Below are 23,009 nucleotides of genomic sequence, written 5' to 3' on the forward strand. Positions count from 1 at the left end.
AACACAGATATTGTAAGCAGCATCTTGCTGTTGTGTTAGAAAGTAGAAAGATCAATTAAAAGTTATGAGAGAAGCTCCTGCTGGTGGGATCTCATAGTTTTTGTAAACCAGGAATGAATAGGACTGGGTATCGAACTTCCTGATGTCAAAGCAAACTTTTTTGTTGATTTTTTTGGGGGGTGGGGGGGTGGGGTGGGAGTGGAGGGGAGCAGCTTTCATCATTCATATCCCAGCCATCTACCAGCTGAGTGTTGCAATGTCTGTCAAGAAAAAAGTGTTCATCACTGGCAGTTAACCACTAAAATAAAATATAGGGCCCCGTCACACCTCTTTGGTGTTGGTTGATCCATGGTGGGTGAAATGGTCATTCAGGTATGCTGCGCCATTATGTCTGTTCTCATACCTAAGGTTATATGGATAAGTGATGCTGAGGCAATAATATCTGAATCTGAGACCGACTGGGAGTGGTGGTGCAGTGGACAGAAACCAGTTAACCAGAATTTGTCCAGCTGGAAATTTTATTGAATATTACAACCGAAAGGGTGGTTATGCAAGCCCTGGTGATAGTCCAGGTCCTAGTAATCCTTTATGTATATTAATGTCAGATGGCTGAGAAAAGTCCATGATGCCAGTGTGTTCAAATCATGTACAGAAAGGGGCAGAATTATTCTGAGCACTACCCAGGATTATCAATAACACTGCTGTTCAAGTGGTTGTTCTTGCAATCCATCTTACTTACTTACCACCCTGGGTAATGAAATCATTTTCTGATTATACTGACCCTAGGAAATGGCAGTTCAAGTACTGTTTAAGAGCTAGAATGGTTGTGGAGTGTGCGTTTGGGTGTTTGAAAGGGAGATGGAGGTGCCCGCTTAAACGCAGAAACCACACAACAGAAAACGTGCCAACTGTGTTCAGAGCATGTTATGTTCTTCGCAATATTTCTGAAACAAAAGAAGAAGAGTTTTTAAGAAGACTGGTTTGGAGCAGACTGGACATCTCACTGGCAGAGCAGGGCCGGCAGACCTTAACTATACAAGAAGCATCTGAATCTACTTGGGAATAAAAGTAAGCTGATCCCTTTATATACAGTTCACATTGGTTTTCTTTATTGAAGAAACTGCTAAACAAGATAATGAACTGCTGTGATGCTGAAAGTGCATAGAAACAATGACATCAGTATTCTGTAACCTGAACATTTAAGTCTCTGTTATGTACATAACTTAGCGTTGGTTAATCATATAACATGCGCAATCCTGTAACACTAGAAAACCAAACAAATAAACGTTTGTAAATTATTTATTACTACATTGTGTACACATTTTTTGTTGTGAATTAGCAAGTCACTTTAGTGTTTTTTTCAGTGCTAAATGTTTTTGCATTGCATGCATCTCTATTAAGATTTTAACACATATTGTACAAACATTATTACATGTGTAAAACTTAAAAAATGCAACCTCACAATACTGCAGATCTAAACAGGACCTTCATTAATCTGTCCCACTGTATCTGATTCTGAGAAAAGTGTTCATGCCTTTCTCAGATCGATTCCAGCAACAGTTTTAAACATTTGCTAAAGCAGCAACATGTTGCTTAAAAAGGCCAGATACTACAGTCTCCGAGAGGTTTTTAGCACCCGTGAAGCATATGTATTTAATAAATTTGCTGAATATAAAACTTTCTGGGCCCAGATATAGGATATAGTTGAAAGATGGTGGGAGTACTTATGTTAGGATTTGTATTGTCTGGATTTCACAGAAGTCGAATAATTGAATAAAAACAATTAAACATGTTTATTTAGGGAGCTATGGCAAGAATAAGGCTGTATTAATAATGATAAATGTGTCCACACAAAAAGAACATGTGTAGAACATGTCAATTAAAAGCCTGTGAAGAAAAGTTATGTCAAAAAAAACAAACAAACAAAAAAAACTTCCTGGTAAAGGCAGTACATTTTTTTATTTTATTTTTAAATCAGGGTAGGATGTGTCCAAAGGCAATACATTAATAAAAACAGATTAAGTTAAGCTGGTTCAGTACAAAACCTAAGCTTTTAACAACTTGAAATATAGGGAAAGTAACGTGATACATACTATAAGCATGGGGGAAAACATGGGAAATGTACCCCAGTAACAATGAATTGTTCCTCCTCCAGAGTTTCAGATTCTGGGCTAGATGGTAGTGTCAGAACTGTTTGTTCATCCATCCATCTGTATGTCATACTTGAATATATTTGGAGAAACATTTCTTAAATTGTGATTAAAAACGGCATTGTTAATTCATATTGTATATTCTAATGTATTGTAAACTCATACACTGTATAATGTTCCTACAATGAATTTAAATGAAATTGGTAATTGGTTCAAATGTCTTGCCATGTGATACAGTATACTATTTTCTATACTATTTTACTACTCAATCAAATTTTCATAATTTATCCTAAAAACAATGATTATTCTTAAATACCTATAGATAATCCCAATAAGTTAATTTATGCTTTTACTATTTATACACTATTGAAAACACTTTACAAGAATAAGAGAGCAGTTTACAGAGATCAGATTAGATTGCAATCACAATAGAATTGCTGCCCTTAAGCAATTTCCTTTCTGGGCAGACAGGTGTCTTTTTATTGGACAAAAATGCATTGTAACTAAGAACTGCACAAGCACTGATTATTAAATATGATAGAGAAGTGTTAATTAGTCTGAGAAACAAAGATAGCTGCACCTTTTGGATCATCAAATCTGTCATTAGTGGTTAGCTGCATAATCATTAAGAGTCCATAGTACACAATGCTTAACATCAGAAAGGTTGATATCAGGCCCATCCAGATCCCAGGAGTGAAGAATGACGCACAGTCACTGGCATAAGAAAACATGTTGTTCTTTATGTTGAAACCTTGAATCTGGAAGAGAACACAACATAATATATGAGATGGTTCTGTAGAAAATAATTGACACAAATCTCTAACTACCAAAGCCATGCATGGCATCCATGTAACTTGTAACAGCTGCTGGTCTATAGCTGTCCATGAATACAGGATTTCTCATCTTGCTACAAATGACTCTCCTCTAACACTTTGTACGCAAACAAATACAATTACATGTGTCTGTAAATACCTGAAAGTCAGAAATGTGGATTTCCCAGGCTTGTGCCTCCTCATTAGCTGGAATGAATCTTGAAGCATAATTCGTGTTTGTTCCCACTAGCTGACAGTGATAAGAATACTCTGCAGGTGCAGAGATGGATGCATTAAACCTTGCAGTATGTAAATGATCTTGAATAATTTCCAGTGAATCAAAGGTAAACCACTTGCGTGCTGAGCCCTTATAGAAGTTGTTGGTCATTAGAAATCTGTAATAAAGCACAGACGTGTTACACTTAGTAACTAACTTAATGAACAACAAGTAGCTAACTGAATACATTAACTATACTGAAATACTGTTTTTGTATTTTAAATGAACTATCCTTGTTTAAAGAAACAGTCTCATGGTGTAATTGTGTGTAGATACAGTAGATGTTTTCAATGTTTAGAGATAATGGATGGTCATAAGATTCCTACCTGAGTTCCAGTGTATTGATTCCTTCAACAGGGTTGGAATATTTTAGAGATACTCTAAAACACAGAAATATAAAATATTTAAAAATTATTTGTGAAATATATACAAAGATTGCATGTAAAAAGAACATTACAATATTCTTCAGCCACAATGTTCTTTTGTTAAACTTATGGTCCCTGCTTTATCTCCATCACAAATAGGAGTCATAATATTAAATATTTAAAGATTGATTATTTACGCTTACACGAGACCTACACAGAGTAGGGAGGTGCATTGCATGTAATGGAATAATTAGCTATAACCCCTTAACATAATTTTACCCTTATTTACATTTCCATCAATGACATATTATGACTTTTCTATATGTTTGTCTGTTTACTACCATTGACAGGATATTGTTGTAAATAAGGCACATCAACATGTAGAAATACCTTTTAAAATTAAATTTGGCAACTTGTGATAACTGAAAAATAACTTACAAAGTGTTGGTGTCGGAGCACTCAGAAGAAGTAGAATTCACTGTGTGGGAAACAAACGTTTCGTTTGTCAGGTCAACAAGAAGGGTATTTTTGAATGTTAATGCTAGTTTCGTAGCATGCATGATGACGCAAGTATAAGTGCCATTAATCACTGTTAGAGGAGAATATCGGGCAGGAGCAGGGATGTCCACACCCAATAACTGACGTCCAGTGTGAAAAGTCACGTCAGTACTTTTGAGTCCCTGTAAAGAGAGAAACAGTAATTGATTGGCAGGTCCATCACATCTTCACGATGGGTGATGTTCAGAGCCAAAACAGAAAGAAAAAAGTTCACCAAAAGGGAATAATATAGCCTTGCTATGTTCACTAATGCACACTTATCATTACCACCTAAAACCTCCACAGATGTCACACCTTAAACTATTAAGACTTGCATTGCTTATCTACCATCCTACTGTGGTTAGTCACCCCAACCTATCAATGACCTGTGCATTTGAACCAGACAGTTGTTTAAAATGATTGGAAAAATGTTAATAAATTGGCTAAAGATGACATTACTCTTAAAATTACCTACAACCTTTGACTAAAACCTTTGTTCATGGGACAGGGATAAAGTAACTAAACAAGATTTGCAATTATGCTGGACTCTGTAATTGATTCATAAAACTTCTACATGTTACAGTGTAACTTTCTTAATGTATCAAGCTAACCATTACTGCTGTCGTTCTTACCCAGGCTAGAAACAAGTATATGATCCATCTTACAGAGTAATGAGTCTTTATTCTAGTACTGCCTTAGCACTACTGATGTTACAAATCTTTTTTTTTTTAATTTAATTTAGAAAATGGCCCATATTTAAAGGGAATATGTTGGGATCCTAACCAAACTACTCAGTGAAGACACCTGCCTATTTTTATACTTTATTAAGACACTTTTTTCCTAAAACTCTTAAGTTAAAAAGTCACAAAACAGCAAATTATCAAGGCTCTGCAGAGGTTGTGTTATACCAGGTCATAGGTCTTCATGCTTTTAGTCCATATTTGAAATACATTTGATCCAAACTGTTTTTAGTTTCCAGAGGCACACGAGCATCAAGAACATAAAAGCAAAAGATAAACTGAGCTTAATGAACAGTGTCCAATAAACCCTAAACATGGAGGATTGCAAAAATTGACTTTTTTTCCATTTAGTGAGATATAGTCACCAAAATGAAGAACACTTTATGTAAACAGAATATTACCAGTGGAGCAGAACTCAACAATCGCCTATAGCAAACACACATTACTATTATTAGCAAAGCCATCAACTGCTCAAATGAGGCTTCTCTATGGCATATAAAACAGAACAGTACATTTTTGTGTTATAAAACGAAAGTAAGGTCTTAAAAACACTTGCTTGACACATTAAAAAAATGACCTTTTAGACCTTTGAAATAGTTTGGAAAATCAAAAGCCTGGAATGAAAGCTGGGGTTTACAATGTTCAGGTGAGGGTTATTTTGCAACTGAAACACAAAATTAGACTGCCATTGAAATGTTCTGGAAGATCAAAATCTTGAAATTGCTGCTTTCTCAGCAGTAGTGTGTGTATTTGTTGACAGTCGCTTTAAGCATGTACAGTGTGTGTCTGTTTGATTTAGTGCACCTTAGTACAATCACTTATTCATTTATTTTTTCTTGGGTAACACTTTACATTAAGTACATTGTAATTATATTGTAATATAACAGTAATTGCACACATGGTTGTGTATACTATACTTAAACATGATGTGGTGTATTTACAGTGTAATTACAGTGTTCTTAGAGACTATTAATATAAAGTGTTAACTTAGTGTTATGATTTTAATATGTACATCTAAAAGTATGTGAATCTTCAGTGCATCCAACAACTTGATGTTTTTTTTTTTTTTTTTTTTTTTTATTTAGTCGTTGCCAATAATTTTTTTATTTTCTCCCAATTTGAAATGGCCAATTATTATTTATTTATGCTCGGCTCACCGCTACCACCCCTGTGCTGACTCGGGAGCGGCGAACACGAACATACGCTGTCCTCCGAAGTGTGTGCCGTCAGCCGACCGCTTCTTTACACACTGCGGATTCACCATGCAGCCGCCCAGGAGCTACAACGTAGGAGGACAACGCAGCTCCCGGGCAGCTAACAGGCAAGCCCACAGACGCCCGGCCAGACTACAGGGGTCGCTGGTGCGCGGTGAGCCGAGGACACCCTGGCCAACCAAAATAATTTTGTACTCACCTTGGAAGGACTAAATGCAGTATAAATGGCTGTAAACGGAATCCCATGATTTTTCAGATTTGTTGTGAACTTTTCCATTATAAGATCTGTATTGAGGCCAAGGGTTTAAACAGAAACTGATTTAAATGAATCTAAAAAACAACAAGAATACTATGACATTTTATTCCCATACAAAGTTGTTCTCTAAAATGCTTCTTATTGTATTAGTTTTAGAATTGTTACTCTTGTTTTTAATTCTGAAAGGCTAGTGAATTACAATAATGCTGCAGTATTCAAAGTGTTTAAACAGCACTAAACAGCATTAAATGTATGTCTTACCATTGTTAGCCAGGACACGTGCTCTTGACTCATCACTGGTACTATAAGAAAAACAGAAAGAAAAAAAAATTGTCATTGTACTATCGTATCAAGTTCTCACAGGAGGGAAATCATAAAGGTTAACAGGCAAAGAAAGAAAGAAAATAAAACATGTATCCTTTAATCATGCAGACTTGCTGAGTGGATTTCTACTAAACTACTACCATTCTATTTTAGCAGTGCTTTGTGAAACTGGCTCTAGATTTCTAGTGATAACACGATACCTACGTGAACTTACATGTGGTGTCAAGGTTAGTGTATACAAATTTATGTAAAAGGGTGATCAGTTTAAAATAACACAATATAAAATGTCCATGGTTTAAGGACTTATGGAAATGAGTTATATATGATTTAGATTGTTTTTTCCTCCTGGCAGCTTTGTGAATCACCAGGAAACCAACATGCAGCCTTTCCCAGCATGTGCCTTAATTTATATTGCATCTTGAAACAGGAAACAATAAAAGGTTTATTTAAAGAATCTGCATGGTGACAAACCATTTGTGTTACTTCTGTATGCAAATATAATCATTCCAGTAACATCAAAGCAACTGAAGATAACTACCTGTATTTATAACTTTTTTAACTGTTATAACAATTGTTTCAGCAAAGGCAGACAGTTTTAATAGTTCAATATGAATTACTATCAAAATGAATTATCAAAAAGAATCATCCAGTGGCCAGTAACTAAGACAAAACAAAATGAATCTAGCCATTTTGTTTGATTTCAGTGTACAGATACTGCTTAATTGTTAACACTGCAGTCAGTATAATGTAGGAGTAATACAATATGATGTATGTGTAAAGATCATAGTGTGCATGAATAGTTTAGCAGCTTTGATGGTTAAACTACCCCTAATATGTCTAATATTTGCTAAGTTCATTTTAACTGTCCTACTAACCTTTTTAATGGGTCTTAAATGTAAAATGTGAATCAATAACAATTCCTACAAGTGTAACTTCTGAGACTTCCTCAATAACTTTGTTCTAACTTGGCCTACATGATTCCCAATTAAGATATTTATATTTTTTTTTCAGACATGCAAAAGCCTTCAGTACTATACCTGCTTAGTACTGGTAAGTTAACCAGGAACAAATTAGGTTTGGATGGATCCATATCCAAGTATTCTATTGGGAAATGATGATCTGCAGTGAAGATGTTCCATTCTGTTTGCTTCTGCAGATACTCAGACAAGTGGCTTGAGCCTTGCTTTGTCACTGCTGGTAAAACCAAGGATGAAGCTGAAGTCTCAATTGATATCTATAATAGAAAGCCACCCAAGGGATTAAGCAGTCAGGCTGGGTTTTGATGTCAATCAATATACAATTTTTTTTTTAAAGCATTTTTTATTTTTATTTTCATTAAGTTGGTTAAAACTGGTTTTTAATCATATTTCAACTGCTGTACATGCATATTGTACATCTGACCTATTCTAGAATGGTTGCAACCCTTTTATATACCCAAATTATTCTAGAATTGAAATGAAACCTTTCTAGAACCAGTTAACCCTTACAGAAATACAGCCCACATTGTAAAATTGTCAGAATTTATGAGACTTACTTTAACATATAATATTCTGAAGATTCACAGGAAATGCCATATGTGTTTTTATTTATATATATATATATATATATATATATATATATATATATATATATATATATATATATATATATATATATATATATATATATACACACACACACACACACACACACACACAATGTATTTATTTATTTATTTTCTGTATCTAAAGATGCAACCAAATCCTGGGCTGCCACAACTAATCAGAAACAATACAGGTAGCCCTAATTCACATGTTAGCTGACATATGAAGAAATATTTATCTCCGGTATGACATTTTCCTTTTAGTTTTCCTTTTTATACCCCATACAGACACATTTACACACTCACATTTGTGAAAATCATAAAACAACTGCAATATCTGAAAAACAAAGTGAGCTCTTGGATCTTGCTCAGGAGGTATTTCTATACTCGAGGATCTTAATATATTGCAATATTTCAATGTAAAGTCTTGATGGCAATGCTTCAGTAGGATATGTTTCAAAAAAATTTCTGAAATGGTTAAATAACATTGCACCCAGTCACTAGATGTACACACTTGATTTCCCACTTGGATTTTAACCAGCTTGCTTTCCAATCACAAGATGCTTAAAGCACATCTAAGAGACAACAGTGCACCCCCTCCCCTGCCACCCAATTCACAAAATTAGCCACTTTACTCCAGGCTCAAAGGACACCACAAGGATTGAAATTGTAATGCCTTGCCTGTAGACTTTGAAATGGCTTCTCATTTTCATGGTCTCTTCTATAGTATGTGAAGTCATCCATGCTGAGCTGAAAATTAAAAAGAGGCCACCAGTTAGAGAGTGAGATCGCCTCTAATTAGGCACATATTAATAACTAGAGAAAACATCATTAAAAGATTACTTTATCCTGAAGAAACAGCACTATGTTCCTTGAACTCTGGTTGAAGAGTGGCTGCAGCAAATCATGCAGCTCCTGTTCCGAAATAATGTGTCCTTCATATTCAGAAGGCTGACCTTTCCAGAGGGAACTAAAAACAACAACAAAAATGGAATAAAAATACTTTAATAAAAAAAAAAGAAAGATTAATAAATAAAATGCATAGACTGTACAAATATAAATGTCAGTATGAAGTATATGCCAGCCTTCGTTTTTGTGACAAGAAAAGCAAATTATAAATGGTTAAACTGAAAATACCCATCTCTGCAGAGAAACACACTTAGAAAACATAGCATTCAAAGGATCCTTTATACGTTAAATATACCATGCTTAGTGACTTTAAGTATATACTGTCATGCAGGAACCATTAATTTGGTTGTAAAGAAGGGAGAATGACATAAATTATATAAAACTACCTCTAAACTGATATTCTTGCATTGGATATACTCCCTCATTGTACTATAAACTAGTATATGAAAACTTAAAGTGACAGATGTTTAAATATATTTAAACTGAATGGGAATCTATGTAATGTAAGGCAGTTGTGTTCCATAAAGTTCCCAATGGTTTCTATGACAACAGTGAGCACACACCAGGAGATCCTGTTGAACTAGACCATTCAGATTGAGTGTGCCACTGCTGCCTGGAACAGGCTGGTATTCCACGTTCAACAGGATAGTCCAATACCTCAGCGCCACTATTGCCATAACAGAAATAGGTTTGTATTTAAAACACATTTTATGGACTGTGTATTGTGAAAACATACAAAGGTATACAATTAGTCTATTGTATCTAAATAAGTCATTTACTGTAGCCTATGTCACACATTTTGTATGCATTTTTTCTATTGATGGTAGCATTAATACAAAGCTACATATATTGTAAAAATAGCTCCATTGTAAATGTAAGTTAACTTTTATGGAGTCCTGGTGAATGACTTTCTTATTGATATATTATCTTTATATTATTATTACAATGACTTGTTGCTTGTTACCATACTTTTTTATTTTTATTAAACCTAGCTTCTTCCTTGAAGGATTGTGGAGATTTACCCTACAAGAACATGACACTTCTTAAAGGTCAAACCATTCTTGGTGATATTTTACATTAGATAAGTGTAATATATACACACACACACACACACACACACACACACACACACACACACACACAGTGCCTTGCAAAAGTATTCAGACCCCTGACCAATTCTCTCATATTGCCGAATTACAAATGGTACATTGAAATTTCGTTCTGTTCGATATTTTATTTTTATTTTTAAAACACTGAAACTCAGAATCAATTATTGTAAGGTGACATTGGTTTTATGTTGGGAAATATTTTTAAGAAAAATAAAAAAACTGAAATATCGTGCTTGCATAAGTATTCAACCCGTGCTGTGGAAGCTCCCAGTTTGCACCGATGAAAGAAATTGCCCTAACGAGGACACAATTACCTTACCATTGGCCTCCACCTGTGAACCATTAAAGTTGCTGTCACATTTTCTGGATAAATACCACACTGTTGAAGGATCATTGGTAAGTCTGTGAATCTGAAGAAAAATGAAGACCAAAGAGCATTCTACAGAAGTTAGAGATAAAGTAATACAAATGCATATATTAGGGAAAGGGTACAAAATAATATCCAAGTGTTTGGATATCCCAGTGAGCACAGTTGGATCAATAATCAGGAAGTGGAAGCTGCATCACACCACCCAGGCACTGCCAAGAAAATGCCATCCCTCAAAACTCAGCACTCAAACAAGGAGACTTGTGAGAGAAGCCACAGAGAGGCTAACAATCACTTTGAAGGAGCTACAGGGTTCAGTGGCTGGGAGTAGAGTAATGGTACACCAGTCAACCATATCAAGAGCTCTGCATAACACTGGCCTGTATGGGAGGGTAGCAAGAAAGAAGCTGTTACTCAAAAAGTACCATCTGAAAGCACGTCTGGAGTTTGCCAGAAAGCACGAGAGTGACCCAGCTGCGATGTGGGAAAAGGTTTTGTGGTCAGATGAGACCAAGATAGAGCTTTTTGGCCAAAACTCAAAGCGCTATGTGTGGCACAAACCTAACACTGCCCATGCCTCAAGACACACCATCCCTACAGTGAAGTATGGTGGTGGCAGCATCATGCTGTGGGGATGCTTCTCATCAGCAGGGACTGGGCATCTTGTTACAATTGAAGGAAGAATGGATGGAGCAAAATACAGGAAAATACTGCAAGAGAATCTGCTTCAGTCCGCTAAAAAACTGAAGCTTGGGAGGAAATTCACCTTTCAGCAGGACAATGATCCCAAGCACAAGGCCAAAGCAACATTGGAGTGGCTAAGAACAAAAAGGTGAATGTCCTACAGTGGCCCAGTCAAAGTCCTGATCTCAATCCCATTGAGAATCTGTGGCACTATTTGAAAATTGCTGTCCACAAGCGTCGTCCAACCAACCTGAACAACCTGGAACAAATCTGCCAAGAAGAATGGGCCAAAATCACTCCGACACTGTGTGCAAAGCTGGTACATACTTACCCCAAAAGACTTAAAGCTGTTATTGCAACGAAAGGTGGCTCTACCAAATATTAATGTGTGAGGGTTGAATATTTATGCAAGCAAGATATTTCAGTTTTTTATTTTTCTTAAAAATATTTCCCAACATAAAACCAATGTTATCTTTAAAAAAAAAAAATATCGAACAGAACGAAATTTCATTGTACCATTTGTAATTCAGTAATATGAGAGAATTGGTCAGGGGTCTGAATACTTTTGCAAGGCACTATATATATATATATATATATATATATATATATATATATATATATATATATATATATATATATATATATATATATATATACACAATTTACCCAATGGGTTACTCGTGGTTTGTATATTTTACAATGCTATAGCACTATGATATTAGTAGTTATACGACAATGACACTTTGGGGGTAATAGTCCTAATAAATGAAATATAACAAAATATACAGCAGACTAAAAAATATGTCAGTTGAGTTTTATGTAAGCTCTCCACATGTGTAATGCACAAGTTGAAATGTTAACATCTTAAAAAAAAAAAAACAACAACAAAAAGACCAATAAACAAAAACATAAATAAGTAAAAAATCTAGGATTATTTTAAGATTTCTTCAGTGGAATTATGGCATTGCTTACCTCTGAGTTGACCAAATGAGAACAGGAACATGATCCACTGCAGTTGAGACTTGCAGAACACTTTTTACTAAAATAGAGATAAAAATCACCCGCAGTACTCCAGCCATGCTCTCTCTACTTTACCACAAAACTAAAGAAGTGTAAAAAAGAACATCCTGGTAACAGCATACTAAAAGGGGCATCCAGTTTTATCCGGGTGGAACTTATCAGTGTTTATGTAAACACAGCAATGCAGTTCTAGACCTATTTCAACTGATTCTGTTTTTAATATATTACATACAAGTAATATTGTAATGCAAAGACAGTATATACATACATTTAACACACATACAAATCACAACCCTGAAAGATAATTACAGTACATGACAGTAACAAGAATAGCATGTAGGTAGCATAGTAACTACACACTATATTAATCCAAAAAGAAAGAATGAATATTAAATCAGTAAATCAAATAAAATACTACTTTTGATTCTGTATGTGTCTCATAGAGCCTCTCTAGCTGTAATATGTACAGCATGCTTATAGATGTTTCCAGGCTGGACATTTCATCCGTGGCACACTTGCTCTTTTAAGGGAAAGACAGATAACGGACATGTATTGTTATTGTTCTATTCAATTGAAGTAAATGTTTTTTGTTTTTTTTTACCTTGTCACTTTTTACCTTTTTACGTTGTTTTTTTTTTTTTTTTTTTTTGGAAATATACAGCAAGAAATCACCAAAGCTCAAGCACCATTTCAGCTGAGAATGGGACAAGCATAATAATGTAGAGAGTACATTGAAAAAAAAAAACACAGGGCATTGTTCAAACAGGAACAGGCTTGGTTCCTCCTTTAGCATTATTAGCATCGATACAGGAACTACATTTACAGTGGTATTTAGAAGCAAGATATCTACCTACATTAAAACAACTAGCATTACAGACAGAAAAGATGATGATTGAAACATCAGGAAACATACATTTAAGAATATGTTTGTTTGCTTTTTTAATTACACTTTCAGGCTGCAGAGACCAGCTATGGAGGTAGCTCACCTTTCTATTGTTCTCCAACTCATTTCTTTTCAATCTGAAATGGCTATTTATATGTAGGCCTATAGTCTTACAGTGACAAACAGCTAGATAACTGCTGACAGATATGTATAACATATTTTTGAATACCAGTCATCATTTACATTACATTTGGTTAGGCGATACTGAATATTCCCAAGCTAGCAACAATGCTTTCTACAGTATGTCTTCAGGATAATGGTTAAGATGAAAAAAATCAGGAATTGGTATTAAATCATTTTAATAGAATCTTAAAAGACATTTCAGGATACTCTGACACCAAATTTCTGAAGTATTTATTACATTGATATTAACCCACATTCTTGTCATCACCCCTCTCCCCAATTTTGTCCAAATCAGCTTTATGGAAACCAGGGCATTCAGCAATAAACTAAAAATAAATACAAAAGATAGTAAAAAGTTTAAACAAAAACAGCTTGGGAAATTAAAACTATTTTGTTTAAATTTATTCCAATTGTATTCATACCTTTCTTTTAAATTAAAAAACAAAACAAAACACATGAACCTATCAATAGAGAATGGAATTAGGCCTGGGTCACAGCAGGCTTTGTTACTAAAAGGTCACTGACAGGAGCTGCAGGCTGAGAATCACGACAGCGCAAGAACTGAGCCATGGCTGGAATCTGTGAGAAATATTTCTTTGCCAAAGTGTGCTTGTGCTTCACCTTACGAATGAACACAACTCCATATGCCTGCCAAAAATAAAAATCCAGTCAATAGCACATAAAACAAAATACTGCTTTGTCCTAACCTGTATTTCACCTAGAAGGCAACAACATTCTCTTAATTTATGAGTGATTTACCTAGCAATATATTATACAGGTTCAAGCACAGGCTTTGTCATTTAATATACTTTACATAATTACAAAAGCATTCAGTATAAAGACTATAACCTTGGCATAACCTTGCTAAACTCCAGTTACTGACAAACTAACAGGCCTTTGGTTTATAATGCCACCTGCTGGTAGAGATAAGAACTGAGCTGAACTCAACTGAGTGATATTTATTGTGAGATACCACACACAATGTTCCGCTGTTTACATAAATTATACAGTACAGCCTCGCTATGAGGAACCTGGCCGCTGCCGCTGGGGCTAAAGACTAGAGACAGTGAGTGTTTGTCTTTGGGAGTAAAGTTACCAAGTACGTATAATAAGCGGAATTGGGCTTGTTTTTAGAGTTGACAGTCGATTTATTTTTTTTTTTGTAATAGGTGACGTGACTTGGAGTGGTTTTGGTGATTGGCTGGTATCAATGCACATTAGAAAAAAAGAAGGAATTTGTATGAACACCTCACTCCCTCTCCCTCTGGAATGGATTGGGCTTGTTTTGAAAGGCATTGCCGCTTTTTTTTTCTCGTGAGACTTGGCCACACTGAGCGAACAAGCAGAGACAGAATAGGTCGGCCCTGAGAGTCCATTAAAAAAACAAAAAAAAAAAACAAAGTTTTAACGGTGTAGGTCGTGTCCCACAACGACGTGTTAACTGTTAGTTAACAATTGGCAGATTGTCTTTGATAATTTATTAGCGTAATAAGATCGAGTTTGGCCCTGAATCAACCGAAGGCTCGTTCTTATAGCGTACAATGCACATGCTGTCAACATCCCGGTGTGTATGCATGGGATCATGCCACCTCTGCAGTGAACTCAACTCTTTCGTCTTTTAGAAACGCTAATTGTGTTACTGCCTCCGAAACGAAAAAAGGTTTATGTTGCAACAAAGCTGGAAATATATTGACTGTTTAAAAAAAAAAAGCAGTAACGCAGGCATATCTCTGTCGTGAATATATTGGCTTGTTCAACAACCATGCGGCAAAGCAAAACTGAATAACAAAAAAACAAATAAATAACGAAAAATAATATTGATGATCTGATTAACTTTTCATATAGGTTGAATTTGAATAAAAACTTATTTTGGGATTCTTGCATGTTGGATTAAGATTTGGTGCACTTTGAACCTATGTCAGATTGACTGAATAAACATTAAACTTTAATTCAGGATTTGTGCTTTTTTTGGTACTGCGTTTTAATTATTTAACGAATTGGATAAAGCAAAAGCAGAATACTGCATACATGAAACGAAATGGTACGTGCAAGTCTACATTTATTCACAATCTCATCTCATTAACTTACTCCAGTAGTTTATCCTTTATATTTTGACTGTCCTTTCGCTATAACGAACACAAGGCTTGGACCCCGAGGTTCGTTATACCGAGGGTGTACTGTATTCTAACACATGCCTTTTTAAATTTGACATAGAAACACTATAGATAGACTTAGTGAAGATGCTGATTTATAGCAAGTGCTAGTATTTGTTTCCATTATTATTGCACAATACAAACAAACTGTAAACTGTAACAAATAAATACATAAAACAGATGCAATCATAATTAACCCTTTTTTACCTGCTCAACATTGTCCAGTTTTAAATGTGCAGCTGCCTCTTCTTTTGTTAACAGAATACAGTTCCATGGAGACCATTCAAAGTATTTATTCCACCTTACCATGACAAGGTCATACAGGTCATCCCAGGCACTCAGAGCTGACTGAGTAGCCCAGATAACCCTAAGCAGATACTGCAGATCCTGTTCCTGCAATGAAAATACCACATTGTTTTTAAAACTGTTCTAAGGTTAAAGTTAGTAAACAAAAATATCAACTATTTGCTAATTATATGCTTACAGTACACATAGGTTTTCCAAATTGATTTAGCTATACAAGATGTCAAAGCCATACAATAAATATTATTATAGTTATTTTGAAATTAGTAGGTGAACACATGATTAAATGTATAACTAATTAAAAAAATAAAAATCCTTTGTAAACTTTTACTGGATTGTGGTGCTCAGTAATATTCTCACTCTGATTCTCTGTTAATTTGGTATTATGATTTATACATGTCGTAATTAAATCAATAACAATGACCAGACTCAGCAGTTTAAGTCACTGCTTAGCTGCTGAAAGCATTCAATTTAAGAACCTAGCCTATCAGGGGAAGTGGTTTGTCATGTTCCTATGTGACCTTGATCAAACAGCACACCAAATGTTCATACCAAGCAACAATATGTTTTTTGCACACCTGCAGTAAGAAAGCAATCTTTGCTTTTTTGTCGTACTCTGCCTCTGCTTGTCTAAGCTGTGTGAGCATGTTCTTGTATTTGTTTAAATCTTCTCGTTGACGGGCTACATTATCCAGCTTGTTACACTGACGACACCTGCCAGTTGTGTGTGATTTTGCTGTCAGAGAAAATTCAGTGGAGCGCAGGTAACGTCTACATCCAGGGCAGAAGTAGATATTCTTATGTAACTGTGATGGATCCTGTGGAACCTAGATATTAAAAAGAAGAAAAAGAAATTAAACAAAAGCACATATTATTTATTTCTGTCAAAGTTTAATTCTTCACATTTTAAAGAAAGCTTCTTCAAATTCCTTTTTTTTTTTTTTTTTTTTTTTTTTACAGAAATGTCTATTTACAAAGTCTTTATGTAAAATGTTTAAATTGATCATGAGAATATTTCAATAAAGAGGGTTTCTGTTTTTGGAAAATCTGCCCATCATATGCACTACTTTCTTCAGATAGGTAAAACAGAAGGCACTCAAATCTATAATAAATAGAGAATTGTCTAAAATCTTTACATCAATGAATATATTGTTTCTATAAATGTTTCAGTTAAGGTTACATTAAAATCATTTAGGCCTAAAATGGCAACATACAATTTAACATGTATTTAAAAATCATGCCTTTACAGTACCTTGAGTAATCTGGCAACTTCAGGGTTGAATGTTGGTGTTTTAATGTATTGAAGAAACAGTGTAGATATTCTTTTTCTGAGTCCCTCTAGATTGGACTCCTTGACCCCTCTCATTAAAAGATCTGCTTCTCTGTCGATCAGCTCTACTATATCTTCAGTCAATTTACATTTATCCTCCTATCAAAAAAAACATCAAATACAGTTTAGATGGAAATCAATAAGTGTTCAGTGCATAATTTTAAATTAAGTTTATTTCTAAAGCACTGATGTTAATCATGTACCTTTACAGTATGTTTTAGGGTCAAAAGGCAATCCAATCTTTCATCTTGGGTGAGATGCTTCATGTTTATAGTTGCATAAATATCTTTGAGCTCTCTAGCGCGGATCGTGTACTGTGTATCCATTTCAGTGATTTTGTTGTCAAATGCTTTCCATTTTTTTGGCTCAGAACACTGAAAAAAATTAAAGAATTCCATAAAACTTTTTTTTTTTTTTTTTTAACATAATTTGCACCATAATACTAAACAAGAACTTTATCCACCAATCAGAAGCTCCATTAATTGAAAGTAACTTACAGCAGTAAAAGACTGCTGGGGCATTCATATACAGCTATGCACAAAAATTTTGTATCACCCTATAGAACTGACAAATTTTGCTTCATAAAGCTGAGTGAAACCTGCTGGATAATGTTACACTAACATATTGAATTACATACTGCTTTATAGTTTTCTGTATACTTAATAAAAAACCGACATAAAATAGAAAAATGTGACACTTCAAAATCTATCAAGAAACACTGTACTACCATTATGGCTTCCGGTAGACTTTGGAGATATCATTTTATAATTTCTTTGATTACATGATGTTAAATAAAATATCCAAATTATGTTCACATAGGTGTTTTTTAATTTTTTTAAAGATGTTGCAATCCTAAAATTCTAGGTGATGCAAAACGTTTGGCCAAAGCTGTACAACCCTTAATGAGCAACATATAAATTATACAAAATGTAGCTAAACAAGAAGGAAGAATACTTTACTTAACATAACTCAAATGATTTCATACTAATCCCAAGTATTTACCACCAAGACAATCACAATCTTAACTTCCCTTAAATATCCCAGCACTTCCTAAAGTTGATCAACCTTAGGAACAGAGCGAGGAGGTGCTTAAGCACTGTACATACATTGCTGTCTGCGTTCATTTTTATTATTCATTTTAAGCTTCTGTGTCATCAGTGTTACATTTATATGATATTTTTTCAATAAAAACTAACTGAAATATGACATGTCCCGTCTCTGTAAGCAAAGATGTTGTTAGCAGCATCCTTTCTTTACTGACCTTTTCCAAAAAGGCTTGTACTGAGTTTTTGATATTCTCTTCATTAGCATCCAGCTTATGCCTCCCAATTGAAGCAATGAGCTGCGTCTCTTGCTCCAGCAGTGCACACAATGCTGCTTTCCTTTCTGCTCCAGTGAGAGTCGCGTTGATATGCTCAAGTTCTTCTTGCCTCCATTCTTAAGACACCATTTTTAAATGTTATTTTTTTCTTAAAATAGCTCTTTGAAATCTGCTTTCTCTAATCATTACCATGGAACACACATTTTCAAGATGTCTAGAAATGTTGCATTGTACTGTGATTTGTATTGTATACAAGTGTATTTATTATAGCCTGTGTATTACTGTACAACATTACATAACGAACTATGCTGTTGTTCTCTGTGTATTTTTATTAAAGAAATAATGTAAAATAAATAAAATTCCAACAGACAGTTTCATACTATTACCATGTTTTCCCTTCCTGTTCATTTATATATTTAGCATATTATGTTCCAACTTGAGTCTCTTTGACAGCTGGCACATTTTAAAATATCTGTCTCTATATATTCAATAAATGGCAAACCTAGGGTATTAAACTCCCCCACAGTTTCGATCAATGACTCAACATCAAAGAATAACCTATATTCCAATAAATGTAAAATTATAAATAAGCAACAGTAAATAGGAATTATGCCTATGAACTGATGCAGTGTTTCACCATAAAAACAAACCACTTAAACCTCTTACTATTATTACATTTAGAGATTTCATACTTTTTGAGAACTGTTAGCTATCTTAGTTATGGTGTACATCAAGGGGTCTTAAACCTTACTTTCCAAAGCATGGTACAGTAGGTCAAAGTCTTCCTTTGTTTTGGGGTGCATCCTCCTCTCATATTCCCTTTTCAGCCTGTCTTCCTTCTCCTTCTTCTTTCTTTGTTCCTCCTTCTTCTCCCAATCCAACCTAACCATTTTGTCATGCAACAGCTGTTTTACCAGTCTTATGGCATGCCAGCGCCTGGCATAAGTCTGTATGACTATCACCTTCAAAAATAACACAAGGATTAATGGTTTCTAACATCTTATTTTTACTGTCCTACTTGAATTGGGGAGGCAAACTATGCTTCTATGGCTGTAATTATTTTAACACCAGTTTCAGTCTTCTCAAAACATATTTCATAAAAATAAAAGGTATATTTATTATGTTGCCATGTCATGAAAACCATGTAAGTACCTCCACTGTTTCTTTTCAAACACACTTTCCCTTAACAAAAGCATGTAAAACATACCAAAGCAGGAAGTATTTTATTGAATTTTAACAGAAAACTACCTCCCCCTCTCTAACTTACTGCTTTTAGCCTCCTGTAGTGGTATTCATCAGCTGTGAAATACTTTCCTGGTGATATCAGTTTGTCAGTAGTATTAGACACGTAACACCCTATCTTCGTCATCTGTGTAGATGTTGTGTAGGTGACCTGCTGGTGTTGACTCTTCTCTCTAACAGTCTAGATAGAAAAAAAGAAAGACATTACTATTAATTATATAAGGTAATATATATATATTAATATATATATATATCTATATATATATATATATTATATATATATATATATCATGTACTGTATCCTGTATAAGAATGCAAATCTAATATGATTTCTTAATTAAACAGTAATACACACAGAAGATTTAAGTACCTGCATTTACTGAATACAAGCAAACAAATGCTTCAAAATATATGGCTTCATTCTTCTTCTATGACTTCCAGATAAGAGACTTGCAAACAGTTAATACAACTATTTTATTCTGTGATGCTGTGATGCTTAATAACTAAAGAGGAAATGTATTGGGTGGGTGTTACTAGATTTGTGCCCCATCTACAAAAGTAGCAGGTACTTTGTATACATTTTCCTTTAACGTAGTATTGAATTCAGAATAAAATTGATCTAAACATATTTAGCTAAAGATGTGATTTATAATGTGATGCCATGTATATAATTTGTATACAGAGAGAGAGAGAGAGAGAGAGAGAGAGAGAGAGAGAGAGAGAGAGAGAGAGAGAGAGAGAGATTGTATACAGTGTGCCATACACAAGGTTAAATAAGCAAATACTCACTAAATGATGCATAGTACAGAATGCTGTCAAAGCTGGTTACCTGTGTGTTTCTACAAAATTTTTCAATTCCATTGTCTGGTCTCTTTTTGGAAATAGTCTGTACTCCTGCATGATGGAATTCTATCCCTGTTATTTTATGTCGGTATCCACCCAGAAATGCGTTGCGGCGTGTGGTCCTTTCAATTTCAACCACTACATCCTGATATGTATCAGCATCTATAAAAACAAACTGTAATTGTTTATACAAAAGTGTTTTTATTTTAATTTATGTACATAGCTGATTAAATATGCCACACAGACTGTTAAAGATACATCATTTGTATAAGAACATTTCAGTGTACCTTTTTGAACTCTGACAGTTATGACATCAGGCATGTTGTATTCCTGCTGGGGTTTAACTGGTTTGATTGGGTAGTTTTGGGGGTCAGTAGAAGACATTTCAAGCTGGATGGTGCCATGTGGCCTTACGCCAAGATCCAGTAGAGTCTTTGAATCTTCAACAACATCTCCTAAATCATACAGTAGAAATACACAGTGATACATCTGTTTATACAGTCAGAACCTATCCTGAGTCTTAAATCGGAATACTGAATAAGGTTAAGAAGTTACCAACATATTTTCAAGAGTTGGTGCTCTTACCATTAAATATGATTTGTAATACATTAGGTGGTATTTTCAATTCAGTTGTAAAATGTTCCTTCAGATTGTCTGTTGTAAGGCCTATTGCAAAGGCCACAGTCATTACATAGCCATCAGGAAGAAGCATGACCTTAACTAAAAAACAAAAACAAAACAAAAACAAAAACAAAAACAACAACATACCATTAATACATTTAAAAGTATCATGTTTGTCCCAGTGCAACTGCATGGCCATTATCTAAAAATCTCAATCAAATCTGATTTGAGAAATACACACTGCAACAACAATTGGTACGTCACTGTTTTGGTTAACTAAAATAATGTAAGACTATGGTATTGGGGGTCAACTTCTCACGTTATTCGATTATTTCACCACTGACAATATCCAGTTCGTTAAATTGTACAGTGCAATTTAGAGAGCCAACTGTTCAAAGGTGTTGTGGTTTGATAGGATTTAAAGTTTCTGTTTTCTCGAGTTTCCCCCCCTGATGTTTTAGAATAGGTTTTCTTTACCTGTCGCAGTGGCATTTTTCTCATCTGGAGACGCTGGTTTGAACGGTGTCACTACATATGTTGTATCCCGAGCTGAATAAACTTTCTCAGGAACACCTGAATCCTGTGCGTCGGTCTCTGATTGTGCATGTATATTTGCAACTTCTGTTGTTTCCTCTGTAGTACTTGGATGTACGTCATTAGGGTCGGCTTGTCCAATGTTTTTACTGTCTGCTTCTCCAGAGACAGATGTATTGGGACCATGGTCTATCATTCCCACCTGTGGCGCTGCTTTTTCTTCTGCCAATGTGGAATCGTCTTCAGTCGATTCATTCACAGGAAATGAAGCAGGAGCATTTTCAGAAATGTCATTTGTTTCTGGGTTAGCGTGTGCGTCTTTGTCGTTGAAAGTTTTAAACTGTTGATCTGACATTTTCATTAAAATACGATATACGTTTTAAAAAATGCAAATAAATACATTTATATAAACAATTTAAGAAAAACATGTAATAATTACACACATTTTTTTGTTAACTTTTTTGTTAAACGTAGAAGCATTTTGGTGGATTTATCCAATAAAAAGGCCTACACTTTTTTCCTTTGTCAGACAATTCAAACTAAAAAGTAAAACGGTTGAATTCACAAAAGTATTACCTTAAACTATCTCGCTTTTTTTTTTTTTTTTTTTTTTTTTAGAAAATAATATACCTATATAACGTTATATTCTATATAAGAACAAAGCCGTATGTTCTCAGCAAGTACAATTGCTGAATCTGCTTGTTGTCCACGGTGTCATGGTAACCGCAATCAGCCTGATAGATCACGTGAGAGAAAACGTGTGTGTGTGTGTGTGTGTGTGTGTGTGTGTGTGTGAAGAACTTGATTTGTTGGTAATCGCTTTCGTTGTTGCCAAGGGAAGGATCTGTTTGCTCATAGTATGGTTTTCCAACGTCTATACAAAATATAGTAAATAAAAAAAAAGTATATAGTAAAAAATATTGTATAAAAAAAAAAAGATTAATAGTCCAAGTTCATCTCCAACGAAGTTATTCTGTAATTATTGTATCTTCTATTTTGTGTAGATATTTTCATAAACCACATTTGAATTTACAAGACACTTCTTTTTGTATTTTCTTGTAATCATGCACATGTAGTTAACTTGTATTTATTTCCAAAATTCTAAAATAGATATGCAACATAAACAAGTATTGCTCTAAACTTCACAGAGGTTTTAAATGTCAGCTGGTTGTGTCCTGAAAAAACTAAACTACATTCTGTAATGCCAAATAGGGGTGAATACATGACCCTAGAGGTAGTATATCTTTTTA

General features: G+C 34.6%; 2 protein-coding genes across 2 annotated transcripts; both read right to left on the reverse strand.

Moving 5' to 3' along the window:
* Window positions 1-1,945: 1,945 nt before the first annotated feature.
* Window positions 1,946-12,486, reverse strand: LOC121319779 (V-type proton ATPase subunit S1-like). Its single transcript, XM_041257599.1, has 10 exons — window positions 12,299-12,486; window positions 9,101-9,227; window positions 8,939-9,007; window positions 7,713-7,909; window positions 6,613-6,653; window positions 6,295-6,380; window positions 4,043-4,284; window positions 3,566-3,619; window positions 3,123-3,357; window positions 1,946-2,908 (listed from the first exon to the last, which is right to left on the reverse strand). The coding sequence occupies exons 1-10, from the start codon at window positions 12,403-12,405 to the stop codon at window positions 2,699-2,701; spliced, it is 1,368 nt and encodes a 455-aa protein (XP_041113533.1). The 5' UTR covers window positions 12,406-12,486; the 3' UTR covers window positions 1,946-2,698.
* A 1,310-nt stretch (window positions 12,487-13,796) lies between these two features.
* Window positions 13,797-22,363, reverse strand: iqub (IQ motif and ubiquitin domain containing). The gene is made up of 12 exons (XM_041257598.1): window positions 21,703-22,363; window positions 21,190-21,324; window positions 20,892-21,059; window positions 20,591-20,766; window positions 19,787-19,942; window positions 19,271-19,481; window positions 18,460-18,635; window positions 17,402-17,572; window positions 17,121-17,297; window positions 16,447-16,695; window positions 15,773-15,958; window positions 13,797-14,060 (listed from the first exon to the last, which is right to left on the reverse strand). The coding sequence occupies exons 1-12, from the start codon at window positions 22,118-22,120 to the stop codon at window positions 13,893-13,895; spliced, it is 2,391 nt and encodes a 796-aa protein (XP_041113532.1). The 5' UTR covers window positions 22,121-22,363; the 3' UTR covers window positions 13,797-13,892.
* Between the last annotated feature and the right edge of the window lie 646 nt (window positions 22,364-23,009).

Source organism: Polyodon spathula, chromosome 8 (genome assembly GCF_017654505.1).
Source record: "Polyodon spathula isolate WHYD16114869_AA chromosome 8, ASM1765450v1, whole genome shotgun sequence".
In the NCBI taxonomy this organism is placed as follows: domain Eukaryota; kingdom Metazoa; phylum Chordata; class Actinopteri; order Acipenseriformes; family Polyodontidae; genus Polyodon; species Polyodon spathula.